This window comes from Trachypithecus francoisi, unplaced genomic scaffold, assembly GCF_009764315.1.
Source record: "Trachypithecus francoisi isolate TF-2019V2 unplaced genomic scaffold, Tfra_2.0 Lachesis_group11, whole genome shotgun sequence".
NCBI classification, from domain to species: domain Eukaryota; kingdom Metazoa; phylum Chordata; class Mammalia; order Primates; family Cercopithecidae; genus Trachypithecus; species Trachypithecus francoisi.
In genome coordinates, this window is record NW_022681456.1 from 16,968,298 (window position 1) to 16,995,325 (window position 27,028).

Genomic DNA, 27,028 nt, shown 5'->3' on the forward strand with positions numbered 1-27,028 from the left:
TTAGGATAGTTAGTATAAGTTTTCATAATATGCCATATCCTTTTCACCTAACTCTATCAAAATAAAATATTGGAGGTAAAAGGTTTTAAAAAGCCAGAAAATATGTGCAGTTCAGAAACTTTTGAATAGTTTTTCTTATTGCTTCAGTGATTTGTACCACATATGGGACTTAGGAAAGTCTTGCTTTTCTGGCTATGTAGAAATACTTAAAAGGTCTGACACGGTGCTGTCAAATTGGCATTATGTGCAGTAGTATACTTTAAATTTTCTTGACTTTTTAGAAAAAAATATATAAGTTAATTTCAATAGAAAGCTCATTTTTTACCTCTAAAATGCAAATGATTGCTTTGCATACGAGAGAAGATTACTTGGGTCTTTTGAAGCTGTTATGCTGTATCATGTCCATACTTACTTAGGGAGACTTTAATCTGTGGGTATCTGATACTTGTAAAACATAATGGCTCTTAAGAGCAGTCAGCTGGTGCTGCTGTACTAGTGGATTGTTAGTGTATTTACCCCATGATAGTTTATAACACAGCTGTAAAATTGCCTTTGGCCCAGAGCTACTCTGTTTGCCAAGATTCAGTGTTTAGAGTTAAGATATTTTACTTGGAAAATACAGTGAAAATAATGTGGGGAAAATTGGAATTACAATTATGATAACAATAGCATTATATTTGTCTCGTCCTAGCTTTCAATATGTTGTGTTATTGTAATAGAGGTGATGCAATAGAGGTGATTATCAAAGGGCAAATGAGGCCAGGCACGTGGCTCATGCCTGTAGTCCCAGCACTTTGGGAGGCCGAAACAGGTGGATCAACCTGAGGTCAGGAGTTTGAGACCAGCCTGACCAACGTGATGAAACTCTGTCTATTAAAAATGCAAAATTAGGTGTGGTGGTGCATGCCTGTAATCCCAGCTACTCAGGAGGCTGAGGCAGGAGAATCACTTGAACCTGGGAGGCGGAGGTTGCAGTGAGCCGAGATTGTGCCATTGCACTCCAACCTGGGTGACAAGAGTGAAACTCCATCTCAAAAAAAAAAAAAAAAAAGGCAAATGAACTGGTGAAGGGATTTCAGAATTACATATTCACTGGAGCAGGGTAGGACGTACCACCCTAGTTGAGGCAATCGTGAAGTAATACTGTAACATTGAGAGTCCTTGGGTATAATGTGATAACAGGAGCAAGAAATCAGTAATCAATAAATAACAACTTTATTGAAATAACAGTTTATTTCTCTAAAGAAAGTAGGAGAATGAGTCTTTAGACTTAAGGAGCATATACTTTAATGAAAGAGACAGTACAAATATCGTAGACACAAGTGACTGAAAGCACATGTCTGTAAATGTCTAGAAAGAAACATTCATCCTGAGACTAATCAGCTATTTATTGAATATTTTTTGGTCAAGGGAAGGAATTAAGACTTTAAATTAATAAAAAACAAAATTGATCTGGGAGCAGCGGCTTGTGCCTTTCTAAGCCTAGCTACTCAGGAGGCTGAGTCAGGAGGATTACTTGAGGCCAGGAGTTTGAGACCAGCCTGGGCGACAAAGTGAGACCCCCATCTCTAAATAAAAATAAATTAAAAGTAAAGAAATAAAAAATAAAAATTAGCTGATTGTGGTGACATGTGCACTTGTAGTCCCAGCTATTTGTGGGGCCAAGGCAGGAGGATGGCTTGAGCCCAGGAGTTTGAGGCTGTAGTGAGCTCTGATCTGCCACAGCACTCCACCCTGGGCAACAGAGTGAGACCCTGTCTCTAAACATAAATAAATAAGTACATAATTTGGTAGTTGGAGAATGAGATTAGACACTAAAAGTTTAAAACTAGAGGAGAGATAAAGTTTTTGGAATTACATTAGAATGGACAATTCAGGTGAGGCTAGGCCTGTGAAAGAGGCTAACCGGACAGGCATGTTAGACAGGATGGGATTAATAGGGCTTACCTGGCAAGAGGAGATTATATCCACTAGGGCACAGTAGTAGCCTAAAGTAATGAAAATGTAGGAATCGCCTGGCACGGTGGCTCAGGCCTTTACTCCTAGCACTTTGGGAGGCTGAGACAGGTGGATCATGAGGTCAGAAGTTCAAGACCAGCCTGACCAACATGGTGAAACCCCGTCTCTACTAAAAATACAAAAATAAGCCAGGCGCGGGGGGTCACGTCTGTAATCCCAGCTATTCAGGAAGCTGAGGCAGGAGAATCCCTTGAACCTGGGAGGCAGAGGTTGCAGTGAGCCGAGATCGCACCACTGCACTCCAGGCTGGATGACAGAGCCAGACTCCGTCTCAAAAGAAAAAGAAAATGAAAATATAGGGATCACTTGGGAAAAGTTTATTCAGCCCCTCTATTACATAGGTTTATTTTATTTGGTTAGGATTTGGGAGCATTGTAATTTCTAGGAAGGAGACTTCTTTGCATATATATTTGATTTGGATTGGAATGGTGAGCAAAAGGCTTTGATGATGGTGGAGATAGTCTAGTATGAAGTAATGTAAAATTATTCTATATGAACTGCCCTGTAACTCCATGATTAACAAGATGTAATTTTGTTGCAGTTATGGTAGCGAAATCTATGAAAACTGTCATACTTAAATAATTTGAAGGGCCCAGAAAAGAACAGAGCTAGTGGTGGGCTGCCTTCTATACCTCCCAACTGTCTCATCTGGGAAATGGCTTCCTGAGCTAGGCTGTGGCTGCTCTGGTGACATTTGTAATCTTACGTCAGATCTGCCTGTGGCTTTGGGATTAGAGTTTGGGGGTGCCAACTTTGGAATCAGGCTGCATTTGCGCTTAATTATTCAGAGCCATATGGCATGACACAGAAACATTAGGTACACACATACACACAGCCTGATTTCATTTTCATTTTTCAGCAGCTCTTTTCTTTTTGAAACAGTGATTTTGGGGAAGTGGCGGGGGTTGGGAACAGAAATAATTTCCTATTGCTTAAAGACCATTTTGTAAATCTGGCATCACAATGATCTTGCCAGATAATATTATACTACTTTAGAGCATTATATCATATTTGGAGAGTGAAGCCATTCAGAAAATCTCAGTGACTGGGATTACTTACTGAGTAGAGAACCAGGGTTAATTGATACATAGTCTTAGCACTATTTGTGATGATATTGATTTGAAACAATTTTTGGCAGATGGAGTGTGTTGTGTGTCTGCTTGACTTATTTATTTGTGAAGTTAAGTGTAAATTTTGAGCCTCAAAGATTGATAGAGTTTAAAAATGGGAAATTATATTTCTGATGTAACTTTTATATCTTAGAATTATCTGTCATTAAAAGATTTGCAAATTATGTTCTTTAAAATATTAAAGCATTTGGGCAGCAGTGCTGGTCATACTAAACATTTTTTAGTGTCTATGAATCTGCTGTGATTTTAATCTTCGGTGGGATATGATGGGCTATAAAGAAGTGAAATTCGTAGATTTTTTTCCCCTCAAACACCAATGTTGCATTAGTGAGAATACATACACCTAAGAAAATTCAACTAACTGTACAAGACTACCCAAAGATTACTGATTATAAACAAGAAAAATACCAGCATTACATGAATAGGAAAATACTCCTTGGTATATGGCATTCATTTCTCATATATTTATTGAGCACCTCCCAATATAGAGCATACATTTAAGCATGTTACATAATGGGTAGTTAAATATTTGTTGAATATTGTCAGTGAATAAGACAGACACCGTCTGTACTCCCAAAGAACTGATAGTTTTATCGGGGAATAAAGCTGTAGAACTTAATCATTACAACTCAGTGGTGAAAGTGCTGATTTGTAGATGTTAGAGTAGTGTGCAGGCTTGATCCGGGACAGAAAGAATGAATAGAATTCAAATTAGAGGAGAAGGGAGAAGAAAGAGATTTCAGGCCAAAGCAGGCTTAATAGACATTAGTGGTAGTATTTAATATAGAAATTGAGAACCAAGGACATGCTTCATAGTTTACCAACCCTATGTAATTGTGAACAATGTTTTGCTCTTCCACACATTTTTCTGAGGAAAGAATTTATAATGACTTTCATTAATTTTTGTTGTTGTTTTGTTTTTGAGGCAGGATCTCGCTCTGTCACCCTAGTGGGGGCGCAAGGGTGCCGTCACAGCTCATTGCAGCCTCGACCTCCTGGGCTCCAGTGATCTGTCCACTTCAGTTCCCTGAATCCTAAGTAGCTGCGACTACAGGTGTGCGTGACCACACCCAGCTAATTATTGTGTTTTTTGTAGATACAGAGTTCCACTGTGTTGCCCAGTCTGGTGTCAAACTCCTGGCCTCAAGCTATTCTTCCACTTTGGCCCCCCAGAGTGCTGGGATTACAGGCCTGAGCCACCATGCCTGGCTCATTAAATTTTTTTTTTTTTTTTTTTTTGAGACGGAGTCTCCCTCTTCACCCAGGCCAGAGTGCAGTGGTGTGATCTTGGCTCACTGCTGTCTCTATCTCCTGGGTTCAAGCGATTCTCTTGCTCCAGCCTCCCGAGTAGCTGGGATTACAGGTGCCCACCACAATACCCAGGTAATTTTTGTATTTTTAGTAGACACGGGGTTTCACTACATGTTGGCCAGGCTGGTCTCCAACTCCTGACCTCAGGTGATCCACCCATCTTGGCCTCCCAAAGTGCTGAGATTACAGGGGTGAGCCACCGTGCCCAGCCAATTTTTTAAAAAAACTGTAGATCCATGACCCAAAAACATTTGAGAACCAAGGACTTTGTGCCTCTATATAGGCTACTGTTGAGTCAGCATATTCCCATGTATCAGTTAGGTCTTCCTTAGCAAAGGCACACCTTCTCTCTCACCTCTTCCTATAACCATGTGGAAATACTTTCTATACTGCCTAATCTTGGAGGGACTCTGTGTGTATCTCCCATCTCTGCCACAATACTTAAAAAACTGAGTGAAAACACTACTTCATGCAATTCTCTGCTGTCATGTTTTCCTTTCGTTGTGTGGGAAATCATCAATCACAGGGAAACTCATTAGCAAATGAAAAATCATGTAAGTTATTTGTGACTCTCATTTGGAAACACATGGTTTTCAGATTGAAGCATCAGTATTTTCCATGGCTGTTTTGTGTATAACAACCTTTTGTTGACATTGCCTGACGAAGAAATGTGACCTGCAGTGGGAACTCAAGATCTATTCACACAGTGTTGGACTCTCTGACAGCGTTTTCATCAGCCTTTTTGCCTTTTGCTTTTGTCCTTAAGTGGTCCTGACTATGCACTGCTCTTCCACCTTCCAGACCTTGTTTGTTTTTTTCTGGAATGAAGTCAGCATATAGAATTTGTGATTTATTTGATAGAAGAGCAGATAAACTTTCACACATTGTACTCTTTAGTAACAGATGTTTTATCTGCTTTTATTTCATATTATACTGTCTATAGCCTTGGATTTTTCTTTCTGTACACTGTAAATTTATGATTTGTTATTGGATAAATGGTTCTTTTGAATTCTGACCTTCAAGACATAATATGAGGAAATAAATATTTTTAAAAACAGTGTTTTCTAAGTGAGGATGTGTGTTAATGGAAGACTGTTCAATGTTTGATGTGATGCCATACCTGTTACGTGCCCTATTGCTTTTATTCTTAGCATTATCAGTTTTAAGATACACCTTCAATTTAACAATGGCTTTTGGAGAATAAAGAAACATTATCGCATTAAATAGACCTATAATTTACAAGGTACATTTGGACTTTAGAAATAAGGAAAGAATTGGGAAAATGTGACAGCATGAGAGTTGGTGTATGCTAATTATTAGATGTCCTGGCTCTGTGATCAGGTATACCTGGGCTTGTGTGCAACTTTGCTGTTTATTATCTGGATGACATTCTCACTGTGCCTCAGCTTCTTCATCTATAAAAATTGCCATTGTAACACCCATCTTTTGTTACTATTACGAGAATAGAATGAGGTACTGTGTCTGGTAATCAACCAGGTAGTGGTGGTATAGTGATTCTGGTAGCAGTTATAATATTATTGCAGAAACTTGGTATCAAACACTAGAGTTCTAGTGGAAATATGTTTATATGTACTCTAATAAAAAATATAATTAAGTCTGTTAGCTAGTGAATAAATTGTGGAGATACTTTTTCAGTTTTGCTTCTTGAGTACTTCCTCCTTGGGTGGGTGTGCCATATTTCCTATTCTAAATTTAATGGAGTCATAGCCTTTACCCCTAAAAAGCATTTTTTTTTTTTAACTTATAAGCTTAGGAAAACATATTTGGTTACTCTGAAAATGATTTTCTTCATTGTGAACAATGAAGATTGCAGTAGAAATTTATTTTCAAAGTAAAACCAATTGAGCCCAGTGACTTTTTGGTACATTGATTCTCCAAATTTACTGTGCCCAAAAGGAGTTCCATTGTGATCATCAGAAACTATTACCATTTACTAACCCATCTAACCTGTAATGAGTTGGGTGAGGGCTTGAATTGTTTCCATCCTCCTTGATGGTATGGAAATTACAGAGGCAAAAGCCATGTGCAGAATTGCCTCAATATGGAGTAAAGAATTGCTGTATAACTCTTGCTGGTAGGTAGAACCTTGTACAGAAGAATCACATTCAGTCTTCTGACATATTTTCTTACAAAATATGTAGAATTTAATTGAATACTGTTAGAGATAACTGTATTTCACTAGTTCCAAGTATACACATTTCCCCCATGTCCCCCCACATTTTTATATTTTTATTTATTTATTTATTTTTGAGATGGAGTTTCTCTTTTGTTGCCCAGGCTGGAGTGCAGTGGCGTGATCTCAGATCACTGCAACCTCTGCCTCCTGGGTTCAAGTGATTCTCCTGCCTCAGCCTCCCGAGTAGCTGGGATTTTAGGTGTGCACAGCCACGCCCAGCTAATTTTTTGCATTTTTAGTAGAAATGGGGTTTCCCCATGTTAGCCGGGTTGTTCTCGAACTCCTGACCTCAGGTGATCTGCCTGCTTCGGCTTCCCAAAGTGCTGGGATTACAGGCATGAGCCACCACACCCAGCCTCATTTTTATGTTTTTAAAATCAGTTATACTCCTTACAATCCATGACATCCACCGTTGGCCAGGTGGCAGTTAAGATATAGTTGTTATTTGCCTGTATATGAGTGAACTTGGTCATAACTCTCTGTATTGTTGTCAGTTCAGCTGAATTGTGTGTATTATTGTTACAAGGATTGGGTTCACTTGCCATTTAACATGTCTTCAAAAATACATGTTAGAATACCTTGTTATTTGATGTTAAAATGACATAGAGAAGTGGGCCACAGCTTGTATATGAGTAGAGCAAATATTCATTATAGAAGACACAATTGCAATTCCTTGTTTCTCGCAAAGCCATAATCAAGTGCTTTATTGTGCCTACAAAAAGAAAATACCTAAGATAAAGCTATGCTGTATTTTTGTCACTGAGATCCTTGTCACATAAAAAGCATTGCCTATCACATGCCAAGCCAAAAAATAAAAAAAACAGCATTAAAACTTGCCAGATGGGCTGGGCACGGTGGCTCACACCTGTAATCCCAGCACTTTGGGAGGCCGAGATGGGTGGATCACTTAAGGCCAGGAGTACGAGACCAGCCTGGCTCAACATTTAATAGAGACCCCATCTCTATTAAAAGTACAAAAATTAGCCAGGCATGGTGGTGCACACCCATAATCCCAGCTACCTGGGAGATTGAGACAGGAGAATTACTTGAACCTGGGAGGTGGCAGCTGCAGTGAGCCAAGATTGCACCACTGCCCTCCAGTCTAGGCAACAGAGACTCTGTCTCAAAACAAACAAACAAACAAAACAAAACAAAAAAAACTTGGAAGATGGGTGTCGGTGGCTTGGACGAATATCTCTGAAGTTGTCTTAAGGAATGCTATATTCCTAATATTCTTGATGATGCAAGAATTGAAATTATGCAGAAGTGTGATTTTATTTGAAGTAATTCAGAAGTATAAGATGTTTTAGAAATACATCAATTTATTTTGCTTACTTGCGTTTACATTTTCCTTTTTACGTGGGCATAAGATTCTATGCCCAGTGTCCTAGAGTTCTTTTGGGAAGTATAACGTAAAACTTTTAAGTGATAAAACATTTTGATAGTTTAATTGGTGGTGTTTTTATTTTTGGTGATGTATCTCATCTGGTGTATTGCTTCAGCGACTTACTAATTTGTTATTGATACTATAAAAGTAATTCTTGATGTCATTATTTTAGGTGCCTAATGGATAAGAACTTCGTTAGGATTGGGAAATGGTTTGTCCGACCCTACGAAAAGGATGAAAAGCCAGTCAACAAAAGGTGAGCCTTTAGAATGCTCTTGGCTTTTTGGTTTCTTTGGCCTTGTGGGTGGGAGAACAGCTTATTGATTTTATTTATTTCCTAATAATGTTAGTAGTTTAGATATACTCAAATAGATTCCTGGATCACAATGTTCTTAAATACTATATTATTAAATTTATATTCAATATTGAAGATTGATTAGAAAGGTGATTGCCAGTATACTCATGTTCAAACACATATTACTATACTATTTGGAATTGAAATAATCTGTTTTGTTATTTTCCATTTTCCTTCCTCATCTTTGACTTTTTTACTCTGTCACCCAGGCTGGAGTACAGTGGCACCATCTTGCTCACTGCAGCCTCAACTTCTCAGGCTCAGGTGATCCTCCCACCTCAACCTCCCAAGTAGCTGCGACCACAGGTGTGTGCCACCACACCTGGCTAATTTTTTGTATTTTTGATAGAGATGGGATTTTGTTGTGTTGCCCAGGCTTAGCTCGAACTCCTGAGCTCAAGCCATCCGCCCGCCTTGGCCTCCCAAACTGCTGGGATTATAGGTGCGAGCCATTGCGCCTGGCCTCATCATTAATTTTTTTAAAAGTGTTATATGGCATAAGTTTAAATACAGTGAAGACATGGTGACAATTTTTGTGGAATTCGTTGGTGCTCTACTTAAAGAAGATCAACACATCCTTGACGATTGTAAAACCAGAACTGTGAATTACTTTCCTAAACAGTCCTAAACTTTTAGCCATCGTGTGTGTGTTTAAATGCAGTCCTTGATAGTATACAGACATGGAATTTTAGATCAGTCACACCAGAAGCTGAAAACAGAACCCTCAAAATTTAAAATTTACTTTGGCTACCTCTGAATGTAGCATACACATAGTTGGAATCATAAGTTGATGGTGGATATTCATTATTGATGAGCATGGTATTCAATTTAGATTCTGTTTTATTATCAGTGTACTTGCCCTAAGTGTCCCAGGTACTGGGTGCAGATTAGAGCCCGTTAGCCTTACATAGTAGTTTTAAGATTAGGCCTTTTCTTTTGGTTGCGAAATTTCATCTGGAAACTCCTGCCTCATTAGGAACCTTTGCTTGCTTAACTTTCCTAGTTTCTAGCAGAGACTTAATTAGTAGTCTTCTCACTCAACCTGTCTGCCTTAAATCTTTAATGAAATGGTTGTGGAATCTTCTCATTAACCAAACATGATTTATGAAAATTTTCAAAGCAGATAAATTAGGGACCGGAAGTTTTCTTTGTCAAATTACCATAAACTTTTTTGAAGCATTTTCGCTTTTCAGTACATTCAGAATCCTTTAAAAAGTAGCAATGTGTATGGATGTGTAAAAGTTTGATCCTGTTTACAGATACTTTGATGAAATGGGATTTTTTTCCCCTTATATATATATGTATATTGATTCGGCTTAACTAATGTGTTTCATGTGTTTTTACTTGTATTTATTTTTACTTTTTATTTTTTTTTTGAGACAAGATCTTGCTTTGTTACCCAGGCAGGAGTGCCAGTGGCGTGATCTCAGCTCACTGCAACCTCTGTCTCCTGGGTTCAAGTGATCCTCCCACCTCAGCCTCCCAAGTAGCTGGGACTGTAGGCCCACACCACCACACCCAGCTCATTTTTAAATTTTTTGTAAAGATAGGGTTTTGCCATGTTGGCCAGGCTGGTCTTGAACTCCTGAGCTCAAAGCAGTCCGCCCACCTTGGCCTCCCAAAGTTCTGGGAATTACAAGTGTGAGCCCTTATGCCTAGCCTTTGGTTTTTACTTTTAATCTTAGCATTCTCCTTAAATTTACAGAGGACTTAAATTTAAATTTTCTGAGGTGTTTAAGACTCTGCGGAGTTAAATATGGAGCGCTTTAGTCCAGTGACCTTCTTTATCATTCTGAGTGCATCTGTCCATGCTGAGCATAGATTGTGTCACTGGTGAGTTAACTGAGCTAGTCATAAAATATCTTTAGATCATAAAATACAGGATGGTTTGACAGCCACTGGGGATGAAGAGGAAATGTAGATACAAAATAGGGATTGAGGAGTAGCAATTCATATGTTAATAGTAAAAAATAATGTTAAAAAGTCAAATATAGTTATCAGCCAGTTTTATATAGAGTTTGTGTATCTTTCCACTCATTTAGGCTCCAAAAATCTTCATAACTTTAGCAAGCCTGATGTAAATAATGCATGTAATGTATTCGGGAATTGGATTCAGTGTAAATGGGAGGCTGCTGATATCTGAGCACTGTGATTGAATGAATTTTAGACTTTATATTCATGATTGAATATGGGACTTTGTTTTCCTACAGTGCAGAAATGTAAATTATTTTGAAATAGTATTTCAGAAAAGCTTAACAATTAGAAAATTTAAACCAAAGATGAATTTAAAAATTGGCATTTGCTTTAATAAAACTTTATTAGGTATGATGACCTTTTCCTTCTTTTATTCTCTGAGTGGAAAATAGAGCCTCTTGGTAGGTGTTGAAATAGGATCTCAGTAGTCATGTCTGAGATGGACAGTTTTAAATGGACAGTCATGCTGTGGAGCAGAGCATTTAGCATTAGAAGAGAATTGGGTTCACATCTTATTCTTCCACTTGCAAGTTAGATTTTGGACAAACTGTTTATCTCAGCTGAACTTTGATTGTTATTGAGTTGAAAATCATAATGTCTTAAGAGGATTATAGTGAATATTAAATTAGATAATTTATGTGGTAGTTTATAATTTAGTTGAGAGAAAGTAGAAATGAATTAAATTAATTTTAAGTTTAATTGTGTCTTTTTTGGTACATTGGAACAGATCTGTTTAGTGACTAATGGAGAGGAAAACCTGTTGCCCAGTGCTAAACAAATTAAATATACAAATTTACATTTTAGAAAAGCTCTTATTTCTAAGTATAGTGTAATGCCAGCATATAGTATCTATATATAATACCTATAATCCTAGCATATAGTGTATATGATATATATGCTATATAGATCTATATGCTATATAGATATACTATCTATTTGCTAAGATTACCAGCATTACTGATTATTAGTATTACTGATTTGTCATACTGCATATTTTAGATATTCTAATCATGGTGAAAAAAAATACTGATGAATGAGTTCTCCCTGTTGGAATAATAGCATATGACTTTTTGTGCTATAATTTCTTTCTGTACTCCTTTAAAGTTCTTGTGCTATGTGCTATGATTTCATTTACTAATGGACTCCTAAAAGAGTTCTTATGTTTGATATGAGTTGATGTTCATGAGAATTCTAAAATAGATTATTTACATATTATATATTAATATATGTATTTGATTAGGTAGTTTTAGAAACATAGAAATTCATTCAATATAATTTTTTCTCTATATTGACATCTTTTGTTATTCATATCCTTGGGAAAAGATTAAGTAGAAAACACAGCTTTGGGTTTGCCCTCAAGAGTGATGACAAACTAAAATCAAACCTACAAAATTGTTGTTTTCTGAGGTCTATGTTGAACTTCAAAAAAAGCTTTTGCATTCAGAATATGTTCTAAAACAAACCAGTGAAAAATAAATTCTTTTAAAATCATTTGGAAATTATTCCAATCATGCAGGTTCTCTCTATTGGGAAGGCATTTGTTTTCTCATTTAATTTCAATCCACATTTATTACTGGAGAATTTGAAATCTGTACACTTTAGTCTTTGAATGTCATTTTTAGCAAATAGTTTATTGCCCTCAGTAACAGTGGGCCTTTGATCTTTTTTGGTATCAGGTGTACAGAAGCTAAGTTAACAAAAATAGCAACTTGCTAATTCATTTTTCTGGGTTAGTTTGCTGTCACTGACTCTTGGGCAAACCTACTCTGCTCTTGGGTGATAACTCCAGAGAGCATCACATGTTTTCAAATATTCTAATTACTTTTGTATGTGCTGATAGCACATGTGTACATACACCCCCACCACATATACACCCATACACCCTGAAAGTATATTACTGTATGGTTTTTGTCTTTTCTCCTCTTAACTCTGGACTTTTAAAAACTTTTTTATTTTCTTACATTACCTAACGTACATATTTAAGAAATGTAAATACATTTTTTGGTTTAATAGCAAAGCGTGTATTTTGTGTAGCAGTACATTATTAGCTCATACCAGAAATGTTTTGATGTAGGAGAACCATATTTAGCATTTTGAAACTTTCGTTTCCTTTCCTTTCTTATCCTCCTCTTTATCTCCTCACAGATAACAACCTGGTACTCCATTTTCTGAATTAATTTGCTATCACTGACTCATGGGCAAACCTGCCCTGCTCTTGAGTGGTATGCCTTCTCTCCATCCTCCTCTTTCTCCCCAAACTCTATTATAGCCCAGTCATCTGTGTTATTTAGCTTGTAGAGATGCCCAGATAAGAAGGCAGTGAATAGATCCCTAGTCTAGAAGGTGAGCAGACACTTCAAATGTGAACAGTAAAGCAAGCCTCTTTGTAGTGTCTAGAAAAATGAGAACAGTAGCTATTTATAATTTTTTCTCTATTCCTCATGAATTTACTTGGCATATGTGGTGCCTATCTGTTAACAAGGGCTTGCTGATGGGAAATCCATAGATAAATATTAATGGGACAATTTGGACTTATGTAATCATGCATAGTAGTTTTACAGCTTTTTTTCTTGTAGCTCTGTAAAATATTTAGTCATTTTCTGCGAGTCTATCTAGGGAGTTACAGTATTCTACCATTTGAATGTATTTGGGGATTGTGTGAAAAGTGAGAAGAGGGATGAAGTTAGAGTCTTGGCGATCATCAACATTTGTAGAATGGGTAGAGGAACAAGAATACATAAAGGAGACTGAAGAGTCAACTGGAAATGAGAACCAAGAGAGACTGGCGTTACCAGAACCATGGAATTTTAAAGTTTCAAGATTGATCACCTGTGTCTGCCATAGAGGCATGTAAAACATGTACTATAAAGACTATTAGATTTGGTAATTATGTAGTCATGGTGACTATAACATGGGCAGTTTCAAGTGGTGAAATTCCGATTGCAGCAGCTTGCATTATAAATGGGAGTTGAAGTGAAGATACTGAATGTAGAGCTCTTGCCATATTTTTTACAAGTAGCTGCAAAACACAAAACTGTTGATTCCAGGAAGGAAGCAGACAAACACTTAATAAGGGCTTGTGTTAAAGCTTAATAGTAGTAGCTATAATTTTTAAAAGTATTTTCCGTGTACCAGGTACTTTGCTCTGTAGTTTCATAAACATATATAGGGGAATGTTAAATTGAAAGACCACTTCAGCCAGAGGTGATGATAGTTAAATACAGTATTTGCTTTCTAGCTAACTCTTCTAGTTTTTTCTTTTTTTCTTAATACCTTAAAAGAAGTTATAACTGTTAGTTTTTATTTTTCACTTGTGCTCTTAGTGGTCTAAACAGTATATGTCAACATTAATTACTGATTTTTACACTTTAAAGTAAAATATATTTAAATATATGCTATTTTCAAGAATGATTGAAAATACCTTATAGTAAAAGACATGCCTTGTTTTTAAAATTCTTTTTTATAGTAAAAGATATACCTGGTTTTAAAATTCTTTTTTATAGTAAAAGATATACCTTGTTTTTTAAATCTTTTTTTTTTTATTTGAGAGAGTTCTGCTCTGTCGCCCAGACGATGTCAGCTCACTGCAACGTCCCCCAGGTTCAAGCAGTTCTCCTGCCTCAGCCTTCCAAGTAGCTGGGATCACAGGCATGCACCACCACGACTGGCTAATTTTGTATTTTCAGTAGAGATGGGATTTCACCTTGTTGGCCAGGCTGGTCTCGAACTCCTGACCTCGGGTGATCCACCTGCCTCGGCTTCCCAAAGTGTTGGGATTACAGGCGTCAGCCATGACACCTGACCTATACCTTGTTTTTTAATATACTGGAGAGACTGAGAGAATACCATTATTGTGATTCCTTTTTAAATTCCTGCTAGATAACTGAAACCAAGCCCGAAACAAATCTCTCCTTGTTCAGTAGACCATTCATCCAGAAATATAGATGATTTTCCATTAACTATTTGACCTTGTGGGACTTAGTGAATCCCTTGGGACTTCAGTTTTAGCATTTATTTCTAAATTGTCCTTTAGCTTTCAGATTCTCTGATCCTCTAAGTGAAGTGAATTTGGTGAAGTCTGGACATGTCTTATCCATGTATGTCTCTGTATATATCTGTATCTTTTTTTTTTTCTCTACCACTTAGGGCATGTTGCCTTCATTGTATTTACTTCTGCTATAAGCAGAAAGTGACTCCTGTATTCACCAGTGCTGGAGATTTGATGCCATTCTTCCCAAAAGTTGGAAAATTTTAAAAGAACGTGTTTGTAGAGAGGGAAGGATTGTGTTAACTTGAGTAACGATATTCATAGTCAGATTAAGAAATGGGAGGGGAAATTGTAGGTACCAAATGGGAGTTGAGGTGTTAATTTCAGTTTTTATTACAGAGGTGACCACCTTTTCACCTTTGCTTAGGGTGTTTTAGCCAAAAGCCACTTTCCCTGTTGGAAAGAAAGTCAGTTGAGGCTTCAGCGCATGTATGAATAAAGGTTCAAAGTTTAACCTTTTGGTAGCATGAGGGAAGTACTGTTCAGTTTACTCATATCTCAGCCTCATTTAAAATGTTGTTCCTGGTATGTTTTTCTGACCAAATAATAGACTGAGCCTAAGTACCACAGAATGATATTGCAGTATATCAACTAGATCATTCTTACAGATTAATGAAATGGATTACTCTAGAAGTTGACTACATTTTAAAAAGGAATGTTTTATCCTCTGCTTTGTAAATATAGCTAAATTCGGCATACTTTGTTGAAGTATCTTAGAATTTAGAGAAAGTGTAAAAATGAATATGCCTGGAAGGTTGTTTCCATTCCTTTTTCATGGCATCTCAGTAACATGGGGGGAATTTTATGGCAAGTTAAAAACAGATTTGTCTGAAGGAAATGACTGCTCCTGTTTTTATGCTATTACTATATTTTTTCATTTCCACATTTATTTTGTATTTACAAAATGAGAAAACAGTTCATCTATGTAAGCGAGAGGGGAATGTTGTCTTAATTTTAATGTGGAAAATTTCAGCTGTACTAAGTATAAATTGATTTTCCAGTGTGGCTTAAAAGTTTAAGAATCTTGAGATTATTACTTATGAATTCCTGTTACAGTCTACCATATATTTCTGCCACCTGTATTATTAATCCTTAAAGGATACTTATGGTATGTTTTCAGACTGAACCCATTGGTTTAATAATATCAAATGGTTGTTTAGATGATATCATCCTTTTCATTTCCATTTAGTTTCTGGTTTATGTAATTATAGTCAAGATTTAGTGAAAATCACCGGGTGCTGTGGCATATGCATATAGTCCTAGCTATATGCATATGCCATGGAGACTGAGGCGGGAGAATTGCTTGAGTCCAGGAGTTCAAGTCCAGCCTGGGCAACACAGTGAGATACCATCTTTATAGAAAAGAATTTAGTGAACATTACTATGGTGTGGACATAAAAGAAGGCAGATTTTGAAAGATTTAAATAACTGGAAAGTGAATATTTTATTTTCGATATTGTCATTTTCAGTTCCGTAATTTCCATTGGACCGTTTTTATCATTTCCATTTCTCAGCTGTCATTTTGTATTTGTTTATTCATTGTGAGCACTTTTCCTTTATATCCTTAAGCTACTTACAATAATTGCTTACAGATTTTTGCTACTTAAAAAGTTTGGATTTTCTCCGTTGGTTTTGTTTTCTCTTGAATATGGGTTAGATTTTTCTTGTTTTTTTCATATGTTGAATAATTTTGAATTATATTCTGAACATTGATATAGTGTGGAGACTCTGGATTCTGTTATGTTTGAACATTGTTAATTTGGCCTTTTCTTTTTTTTTCTTTTTTAAGCAAGGAGTTAACTTTGGCTGAATTTTGGTCCTCCCCTCCCCTCCCGTGCCCTCCGCTCCCCTCCCCTCTTGCTTCACAAGGAGTTGACTTTGACTGAATTCAGACTCTAGACTATTGTCTCTTTTGTGGTGGGCTTCTTTTATCCCAGGGTTTCTCAGCCTTGGCACTGTTGACTCATGGGGTGGATAATTGTGGTGAGAGCTGTCCTGTGCATTGTAGAATGTTCAGCAGCATCCCTGATCTCTCCCTACCTGATGCCAGTCACACCCTCTTCCCTCAGTCGTGACAACCCAAAATGTCTCCAGATAGTTCCAGATGTTCCTTGGGAGGGCTAGTCACCCCTGGTTGAAAACCACTGTTTTAGCCTTCCCAGGCTGTTGAGAGCCTGCACCATGCAGTAATTTAGGAGTTGGCCAGAGATTTGGGCAGAGTTTGTGTCTCTGATTCTCTTCTTTCCAGAATTTCTGTTCTAGCAGCAGTGGGCTCTTTAACTCAGTCCTCTGGTTCTTCACCATTAAGACTCAAGGTGGGGTTTCTGTCTGTTTTAGCTATTGTGGTTCAGTCTGCCCTATGCTACAAACTGTTTAAAAAGGAGGGTGGAGGGGTAGGTGGACAACTATCATGAGAATGAGGATGATTGATTCGGTGCTATTTCCTCCTGGTGGTAAACTCTTGCCCCTCCCCCAGCATCTGCCTACTTTTGGTATCTCAGGTTTTTGTAATTTTTAATATCTTCTTCAGAATTTATAGTTATTTTTTTAAAGGGAGTGTCATGTTGGAGTGGAAGGAATTAGTTTGTACTACTGGGAGGGGAACCTGATATGTATTTTAGGATGTAAAACTTTGCGTACCATCCTTTGTCAAGGAGGGTATCATCTTTTAAAAAATGTATAGACATAAAAGATCTTTATTATATATATTTTGAGTTAACATTTATATAAAACCTTTTCCTGATGCACTTTTAGTGTTCTATACAAATGTTTCTTAACAGCCCTTATGAACTTTTTTTGCAGAATGAGGTAGGATGATGAGAAATGAGACAGACCAGTAAGGGGAAGAAAGGTCTGGGAGGTGAGCAAACAAGGCTGTGAAAGGCAAATGATATGATTGTAAGGGGAATGGAGGCGATTGAGGGATGGCTGCCTGTTTGGTTCGTAGTGTGCTGTTAGTAAATGGGGTCCTTTCTTTGAAAAGTGTGATCACACTTGGTAAAATTTTCTGACTGTGGCATCTGCGTAGCAACTTGGCACCAGGGGGAAAGCATTACAGATTAGAGTTAGATTTCAGAACATTTCTCTTTCAACAAGAGTATTCATTTCTGAAAAGATGCTTAAGAATACAGTTTCATACTGTTGCTTTTGGTTGACTTTACACATTGTTTTCTAACATTTTTTTCCTCATTAGTTTAATGAAGCAATTTAAAATGTTAATAAAAAAGATTATATACATAAATTCTATTAAACTTAAAATTGCTCACCTTAAGCTTGCCTTTTTTGTAGATGAATCTTATGGGATTGAATAAGATAGCGTAAATGAAGTAGCTAATACAGAACCTAACATCTGGTTATTGTTTAATGGTAGCTATTTGCCATTATTAGTGAAACTGGTGGTAGTAATATTTAGAAAAAATTAAGGATAATTTTTTATGATTTTGGTAATTTCTTGTACTAGAGGAAGCTTGCCAAATATTTATTAATCAGTTTTTGTTTACACAATTTACATTAAATAAGGTAGGTATTTCCACTATAAATCTTTTTACATAAAGGCAGTATAAGAAATGTCATATCGTATACTGATTTTACCCCTAAAATAATGACATCAGCTATTTTCTAATTTTAAAGAAGTAGTCTTGCCAAATGTTTGAAATCACCGTGATTTTTTGGTATGAATTTGAAAATATGGTATTTGCTAGCATTGTGGTTCTGTTGCTATCCTTTTATGGAGTCAAAGGAAAAATTTTTGAAAATGCATAATGTATATTATAACAGTATAACTGTTGTGGAGTGTTAAAGGATATTATAAAAATAAAGCTTTTAAGTATGGTTTGTAGAAATTATTAGATCTGTCTCTCAGAATCTGTCTATTAAGTGTGGCTGTATGCTTCATTTAGGATTTTATTAACAGTTGTATAAGATTGAAGTATAATAGCTTGATATTTATGGTTAAAGAATATCATAGGCCAGGCACAGTGGCTCATGCTTGTAATCCTAGCACTTTGGGAGGCTGAGACAGGCAGATCAGTTGAGGTCGGGAGTTTGAGACCAGCCTGACCAACATGGAGAAACTCCAACTGTACTAAAAATACAAAATTAGCTGGGTATGGTGGTGCATGCCTGTAATCCTAGCTACCGAGGAGGCTGAGGCAGAAGAATCACTTGAACCCGGGAGGCGGAGGTTGCAGTGAGCCGAGATCGCACTGTTGCACTCCAGCCAGGGCAACAAGAGCGAAACTCCATCTCAAAAAAAAAAAAAAAAAAAAAAGAAAAGAAAAGAAAAAAAACATCATGGAAAACTGAGTGCTAAATTAAAATACTAAATATTACGGAAACGGTGGAGCTGCCTCCTTGATAGAATGTCAGGTCTGTTGTTGTCTTCTCCCTGCATCTCTTGACTTATAGTTTCTTTTGTCTCAAATCACTCTGCCCTTGTATATACTTTGGTTAGACTACTTTTGGTGAAGCACTGTCCAACAGAAGAACATAATGTGTGTCAGTTGTGTAGGAATCGCCCAAGCGTTGTCTAGCGTTTCTGCTCCCCAGCAGGAGCCATTTTGTCCAGCCAGAGTTACCCCTCACAATTCTAGCTTAGTCTAAACTCATTTTCTCTTTGCTCATATTCTCTCTCTCCCACCCACTCTGTCTTCCCTGGCAATTCAAGTTAAATTCCATCTCTCTTCTTTGAGTTGCTCCCCTGAAATAACATTTCCAACTGTTTGTTGTGGCATTTTACATGTAAATTTATTAGTAGCATGTTTTTTCTGCTGTTCTTAATGTCGTGTGTGTGTGTGAGAGAGAGATTTTAGTCTTCTCTTGAATTCATACTATAGAAGATGAGAATTTAGTCTTTCTCCTTTCCCCATTCCTACATTACTCCTCAATGGAATCTTTAATATAGAGTCATTTATTTTAGTTTCCAGTGTACATCATAATTTTACCTTTTTTTCTACTCAAGATCTATAATTCCCAGCACAAAAGGTATGATAGGTTGGGTTGAACTGAATATGAATAGTACATGCTTTTCCTTTGTAAATCTGTTTCATATGCTTTAGGATCAAAATGGTAAATGAGATTTGAAAAGTAATCTAACATAAAACAAAAATTGAGTTATGTCATTATAAAATAGAAATAGTGTCTTCACCATTCTTATCTTGATGTTAAAAGATGATCTTTTAAACTATATTTTATAACTGGGTTAAGATCTTTTGATTCTTATAATAATTGGTTTTGTGTGGTTATTTATCAGTGCTATTCATTATTGAGTGGTTTGAGCAATTGGGCTGTTTGTGACGCTTATTTTAGTATGAGTATTTTTTAATAGGAAGCCTACAGTACTGTTGGACTTTGTCCCCTGTCATGCTGGATTGTGAATTGTGATTCTTGTAGTAGAAATAGCCTCAACACATTTTGAGATCTTAAACGTGCTTCATATATAAAGTAGGAATTTGCACACAGACGACCCTAGAGGGAACATTGTTAGGCAACATTTGAGGGATAATTACGTACTCCTGAAATTGAGTAGTATTGTTTATTTAGTGTTGACTGGTATTGAGAATGTAGAATAATAAAGGGACATCACAGTATATGTAATTGAAAACAGTTGGCTAAAAGTATTTACATGTTAACTGAGATTTTAAAAAAATGACTAGCTATATAGGGGGTACTTTTCACTAAAAGAAAATTGGGCTGTTGGCTGGTAAGTTTTGGTATTTGTCCCTGTGATTTAAAACATCAATTTCAGTGTAGCATGTCATCTCCCCACCTTTATTTCTTCTTCTTCTTCTTCTTTTTTTTTTTTTTTTTGGCAACAGAGTCCTGCTCTGTCACCCAGGCTGGAGGCTGGCGGCTCACTGCAGCCTCCACCTCCTGGGTTCAATCAACTGTCCTGCTTCAGCCTCCTGAGTAGCTGGGATTACAGGTGCATGCCAACACGTCCGGCTAATTTTTATATTTTAGGATTTAAGCTTTATATCAGAAAATAGTTTACCTCTTGCACATAACTTTTTTCTGCTAATAATTTGTTGTGTTCTTGAATAAATAATATTTCTGGGCTTTAATTTCACTATTGAAAAAATATCACACTCAACTAGAATTCTTTAGTGAAAGAAACAAGACATTATGATATCTCTTAACAATATGTGAAAACAGAAAAATTGGGATTGTATATACTTTTACGTTTTCATCTTTACCTACAGCCCTTACCTCTTCTCTGAAAGCGTATACTACTGACTTGAACACGTGAGTGTGTTCAAATAGTAGAATGAATATGTACCGTTGTGCATTATTCCTTGATCATTTCAAGCATGTTTTGTGGGTTCCAAAAGGTAAGTTACCAAAGGACACTTTAATAGTGGAAAGGCTCACCCTTTTCCTCAACCCTTAGAACCACATGGTGCTAAAATTACCCAGTAAAAAATTGATAAAATCATTAAGTACATTTCAAACTAGAGGATTCTTCCTTTGAGGAATATTACACTGGTAAGTTTGAACATGGCTCAGTGTTTGAAGTACAATACAAGGTATGCTCTGTAGATGATGCAGAACCAAGAGTTCTGTATTTGTGCTTTGACTTGCTATAAAATTCAAGCGTTACATGTTTCAGAGCTCTTTTAATTCTTCTGGGTACATCATTGTGTAGTCTTTATTTGAGACATTGGCATCCTGTATATTTGATCTCCTTTAAGAAGGAATGCAGTACCACCTGTAACTCCTTTAAACATGTCAGGCATTTTCAGAAGCAGTTGAAGGTACTGAGGGACCAAGTTGTAACTGAGGCTAGGGTGATGCCAGGTACAGGGAGGCAGAGGAACGGGCCAGTTGTCCTGATCTACACGATAAATACTCAGAATTCTACATTTTTAACTCAAGAATTATGACTTTTTGTACGTGCAGCGTTTTCAGGAAGTGATGAATGTATGCATTATTATGAGTTTTCCTGATGGACCTGAATTTGCCAACCAATAGCCTGCTCCTCTGAAAATAAATGGCAGACGTTTGTTGTGCAGATTTGTTTGTTTTTTTCTCTTCCTTGAGACATAGTCTCGCTCTGTCTTCCAGACTGAAGTGCAGTGATGCGATTTTGACTCACTGCAGCCTCCATACCGGGTTCAAATGGTCCTTGTGCCTCAGCCTCCCGAGTAGCTGGGATTATAGGCGTGTACCACCATGCCTGGCTAATTTTTGTATTTTTAGTAGACACACAGTTTCACCAGATGGCCAGGCTGGTCTCAAACTCCTGGCCTCAAGTGATCCACCCACCTCGGCCTCCCAAAGTGCTGGGATTACAGATAAGAGGCACTACGCCTGGCCTGCACAAGATTAAATGAGATAATAAATGTAAATAACTGAATGAATGACTAGATAACTCTTTGAAAGCCTGTTTCATAAATTTTTCTTGGTTCTCATAGTACCTTATGCAGTTTTATGAATCAGACGTATCAACTTGTCAAAATGAAATGATCCTAATTTAGGGATAGCAGTGTGTAACATTTTATTAATCCTCTTTCAAATCATTTGATGTTGTTTACATATATTCAGGTCTTTTGTTCTATAAATCATTCATTGATAGCAGATGGTGGAACTTCCGTAACATTGCCTCCCTTAGACCAAATGTTTTCAGAGGTTTGACTTTGGTCTTACATTCATTCACATGTAGTTGTAAAGAGGCCTTTTGACTATTAGACCCACTACAAGTGTGGTAGTCTGTTTTCAGTATTTCATGCATAATATGCAGTTCTCTTTATTTTTTCTTTTTATAGTTTTAAAAATGTGGATTGCTTCATGAATTTGCATGTCATGGTTGTGCAGGGGCCATGTTAATCTTCTCTGTATGGTTCCAATTTTCGTGTATATGCTTCTGAAGCGAACAAGAGGAGGTTCTAAGTAGTGCTGAGCCAAGTATCTTTAATAAGATGAGAGAGCAACTCTGGGTAATAAAGGAGGCAGCCTAGGTGAAAAGCCACCCAGAAAGAAGTGGATCCAGAGTCAGTTATCAGATGTGGAAAGAAGCAAGTTCCTTACAAACCATCAACACTTCTAGATTTTTTTTCTCATTTGGATGGACATGATTCAGTACATATAGAGACATATTTACTCCTTTGCTTTTTACTTTGCTCCCTCCTCACCTGTTCCTTATAAGTATACCCCCAAAGTGAAAGTTTTTCCCCTTCTTTTCCCTTCTTAGGCACATTTGTCACTTCTGTAGCTTCAAATGAAAAGAGTGATCTAGATAAGAATATTTGACATGAAGTAAAAAAAAATTAGAATAAGGCCGGGCGCGGTTGCTCAAGCCTGTAATCCCAGCACTTTGGGAGGCCGAGATGGGCGGATCACGAGGTCAGGAGATCGAGACCATCCTGGCTAACACGGTGAAACCCTGTCTCTACTAAAAAAAAAAAAAATACAAAAAAAAAAAAAAAAACTAGCCGGGCGAGGTGGTGGGCGCCTGTAGTCCCAGCTACTCCGGAGGCTGAGGCAGGAGAATGGCGTAAACCCGGGAGGCGGAGCTTGCAGTGAGCTGAGATCCGGCCACTGTACTCCAGCCTGGGTGACACAGCAAGACTCCGTCTCCAAAAAAAAAGAAAAATTAGAATAAGTGGAAAATTGAGAGTAAAGTAAGTTGTTATCTCTATATTTAGTTTACTGGCATAGTCTGTCATTGGAAGTAACTATACAAACATTGCCATTTATTCTTTTGTCCTTAGCCCTCTATTTAATGAATAGTACTAAAATGTTTCTTTGGAGGGAATTTAATTCTATATCACTCACTCATTCTTTTTTTTTTTTTTGAGACGGAGTCTTGCCCTGCCACCCAGACTGGAGTGCAGTGGCCGGATCTCAGCTCACTGCAAGCTCCGCCTCCCGGGTTCACGCCATTCTCCTGCCTCAGCCTCCCGAGTAGCTGGGACTACAGGCGCCCGCCTCGTCGCCCGGCTAGTTTTTTGTATTTTTTTAAGCAGAGACAGGGTTTCACCGTATTAGCCAGGATGGTCTTGATCTCCTGACCTCGTGATCCGCCCGTCTCGGCCTCCCAAAGTGCTGGGATTACAGGCTTGAGCCACCGCGCCCGGCCTCATTCTTTTTTTAAAACTTGCATTAATAGCACTTTTTTAAAAAGAGTGTGTTCATAGATCATCCCAAACATTTAAACAAATCTATTGTGTATTTTTCTGATTATAAAAGGATCGAATATATTTATTATTTTTTTGAGACAGTTTCATTCTGCTGCCCAGGCTGGAGTGCAGTGGCAGGATCGCAGCTCACTGCAGTCTCAACTTCCTGGGCTCAGGTGATCCTCCCACCTCAGTCACCTTAGTAGCTGGGACTATAGGAGCATGCCACCATGCCTGGCTAATTTTTGTATTTTTTGTGGAGACAGGGTCTCATTATGTTTCCCAGACTGGTCTCGAACTCAAGTGCCTTGGCCTTCCAGAGTGCTGGGATTACAGGTGTGTGCCACTGTGCCCAGCCTGAATATATTTATTAAATGGTAGAAAATATAGAAAACCATATAGACTTACAAGATAGTTGGATTATATTCTAACATATAGATATATCCACTATTTAAATACAGGAGTATGTATAGAATCTTTTTTTATGCCATACTTTATATTTTCTTATACATACATTCTTCCAAAGTACTTGGTAATTAGTGAAATCTTTAAATTTTGGCTTTTAAAAATAGTTATTTCTAGATATACTAGAAAAGGACTTCAGCATCCTAAAGTGTAGTTTACAAAAGTACAAAATTAGCATCCTAATGCAAATATAAAACAAATAATTGCCAAACATTTTTATAACTCGTTAATTAGTGAGGGAACAGGTATGATGTTAGAAGCAGTTTAAGGAGCATTAGACTAGTTAGGACTTTATAGAAAATTTATAAAAGAATATAAGGATAGGCCAGGTGTGGTGGCTTAAGCCTCTAATCCCAGCACTTTGGGAGGCCGAGGTGGGCGGATCGTGAGGTCAGGAGATTGAGACCATCCTGGCTAACATGGTGAAACCCCGTCTCTACTAAAAATACAAGAAATTACCCGGGTGCTGTGGCGGGCGCCTGTAGTCCCAGTTACTCGGGAGGCTGAGGCAGGAGAATGGCATGAACCTGGGAGGCGGAGCTTGCGGTGAGCTGAGATCGCGCCACTGCACTCCAGCCTGGGAGACAGAGTGAGACTCCATCTCAAAAAAAAAAAAAAAAAAGGAAAAATATGGATAAGATTGCTGAGTTAGTTCCAAAAGTGGTTAATGTCCTGAGGACTGCAAGCCATAATAGGCGCTCTCTGTTTGTCAGGACAGAAACTGTTCCTGCTAGCCACAAATCTACAAGTTAATGTAAAACCTCACTAAATTTGTGACCTTTAAAGAACAGTGAAATGTGGATTGTGCAAAGTATGTTCCCTTAAACCAGAAGTTCCTAAACTTTATTGTTTTTATAGTGCCCTAGGAATACCTTTCATGGTATTCCTAGGCCAAAAGAAATACCTAACAGTCCTAGTTACTAAGTCCAAATAATAAGTATTTATATACTGTTTAAGCAAATAATGCACATACTGCAATAAAACAATAAAATTTATTCTTAAATAGCTGCAGTTGCTTGTTAACAGGATGTGTATGCCTGTTGAGCACTGCACAACTCAAACCAAAGAATCAGGCTAGAAATCACTACTCTTGTTTTCTGTCTGCATTGATTTTACTTTGTATCACAGCTACCACCGAAAAACCAGTTTCACAAATATTTGACTTTATTGAAGGTAAGTTAATACAGTCTAATATTGAAACTATGAACTTGAGCTAGTAGTTTGCATGTTCTCTGACAGATGTTACTTTGTTTTCCTAAAAAATTTAGAATGTACTTGTGAATTTGCTGTAGTGTTCTGGGGTGCTTTGGTATGTAGTTTGGGAATCTGAGGGCTAGATGGTCCTCAGATGTACCTTTCTCTCTATATGGCATTGAAAGGACAAGCTGTCCTTCTTTCACCTTATTTCAAACTTATGAATAAAATTTCTTAAGTATTCTGGGGAACTTCTCATTATTATAATTATTTTTGTCAGATTTTTCTTTTAAATACATGCTGGATGGTGGTAGTGTCACTGATTGTCCAAGTGTATTCTCTACTCTGTTTATCTAAACCCTGCCAAGTATATAAAGAAGGTCAGCCCTCTGTGCCTAATTGTTCTCGTTGACTAATTGATCAGGTCACTGTGTTGCACTCAAGTTATAATATAGCACAAGGGTGTCCAACCTTTTTGCTTCCCTGGGCCATATTGGAAGAAGAATTGTCTTGGACCATATGTGACATATACTAGCACTAATGATAGCTAATGAGCTAAAACAAAAACAAAAACAAAAAATACATCTCATGTTTTAGGAAAGTTTATGAATTTGTGTTGGGCTGCATTCAAAGCTGTTCTGGACCATATGCAGCCCACGGTTTACGGGTTGGACAAGCTTGGTATAGCTTACTCTATAACTTTCGGATCTCAGAACACCTGTTAACAAAAGTGAGGACCCCAGGATGCTTTTTTAAATGTGGATTCTTATCAATATTTATGACAAAATATTCAAATAGAGGAAATTTGGAAGGCTGAGGCTGGTGGATCGCTTGAGCCCAGAAATTCGAGACCAGCCTAGACAACGTGGTAAAACCCTGTCTCTACAAAAAAATACCAGTGTTAGCCATGGTGGTGTGTGCCTGTAGTCCCAGCTACTTGGGAGGCTGAGGTGGGAGGGTTGCTTGAGCCCGGGAGATTTGAGGCTACAGTGAAATGTAATTACACCGCTGCCAGTCTGGGTGACAAAGCGAGACCGTCTCAAAAAAACCCACCACCACTACCACCACCACCAACAAATAAAACTGAGAAAAGTTATGTCTGACTTTTAAAATAATAATAATAATAAACCCACTACATGTTAACATGAATGACTATATTTTAACTAAAATAATTATGTTTTAAAACAAAATGTGGTAAGAATAATGGCACTGTTTTTGCAGATTTCTTTAATATCTGGCTTAAGTGAACACAGCTGTGTTGTAGTCTTTTGCCATCACAATTCCATGTAGCCTCTGGAAAACTCCACTGTACACTTGGAGGAGGAGTGAAAAAGATTAATAATGTCTTGATGTCATTCTGAAATAGTTTTGACCTGCTTCCTACTTGGAGTGGCGTTTTATATTCTTTTTTAAATTTTTAGTCTTTTTTATTCTTTTTTTTTTTTCTTTTTCTTTGCTCTAGGATACATATCCTGAGATTTTATATTCTTAGACAATTTCAAAGTAGATGTGGTTTGTATGCGTATTACTTTTAGGAGGGGTGGGTGAACTTTTATTGTAATAAAGGACCAGATAATTAGTATTTTTGGCTTTGTGGGGTACATGGGCTCTATCAAAACTAGTCAAGTCTCACATTGTACTGAGAAAGCAGCCATAGATGATATGTAAGCAAATACACATGGATTGTTCCAGTAAAGCTTTATTTACAAGAAATGGGTGGCAGGATGTAATTTGCCTTGCGTTTTGTAGTTTTTGGATTCTGTTTTGTTTATAAGACAAAACCTTGCTCTGTCACCCAGGCTGGAATGCAGTAGTGTGATGATAGCTCACTG

General features: G+C 37.4%; 1 protein-coding gene and 1 non-coding gene across 5 annotated transcripts in view; one reads left to right on the forward strand and one right to left on the reverse strand.

Annotated features, from left to right (window-relative positions):
• Positions 1-27,028, forward strand: part of MED13L (mediator complex subunit 13L) — a 327,210-nt gene that overhangs the window by 174,512 nt on the left and 125,670 nt on the right. For all 4 annotated transcript variants that reach the window (XM_033220469.1, XM_033220470.1, XM_033220471.1 and 1 more), the window contains one exon: positions 8,217-8,300. In XM_033220469.1, coding sequence (XP_033076360.1) covers positions 8,217-8,300 — 84 coding nt within the window. The remainder of the gene's footprint in view (positions 1-8,216; positions 8,301-27,028) is intronic.
• Positions 22,189-22,295, reverse strand: LOC117091141. Its single transcript, XR_004440263.1, has one exon. It is a non-coding gene; the product is annotated as a U6 spliceosomal RNA (small nuclear RNA).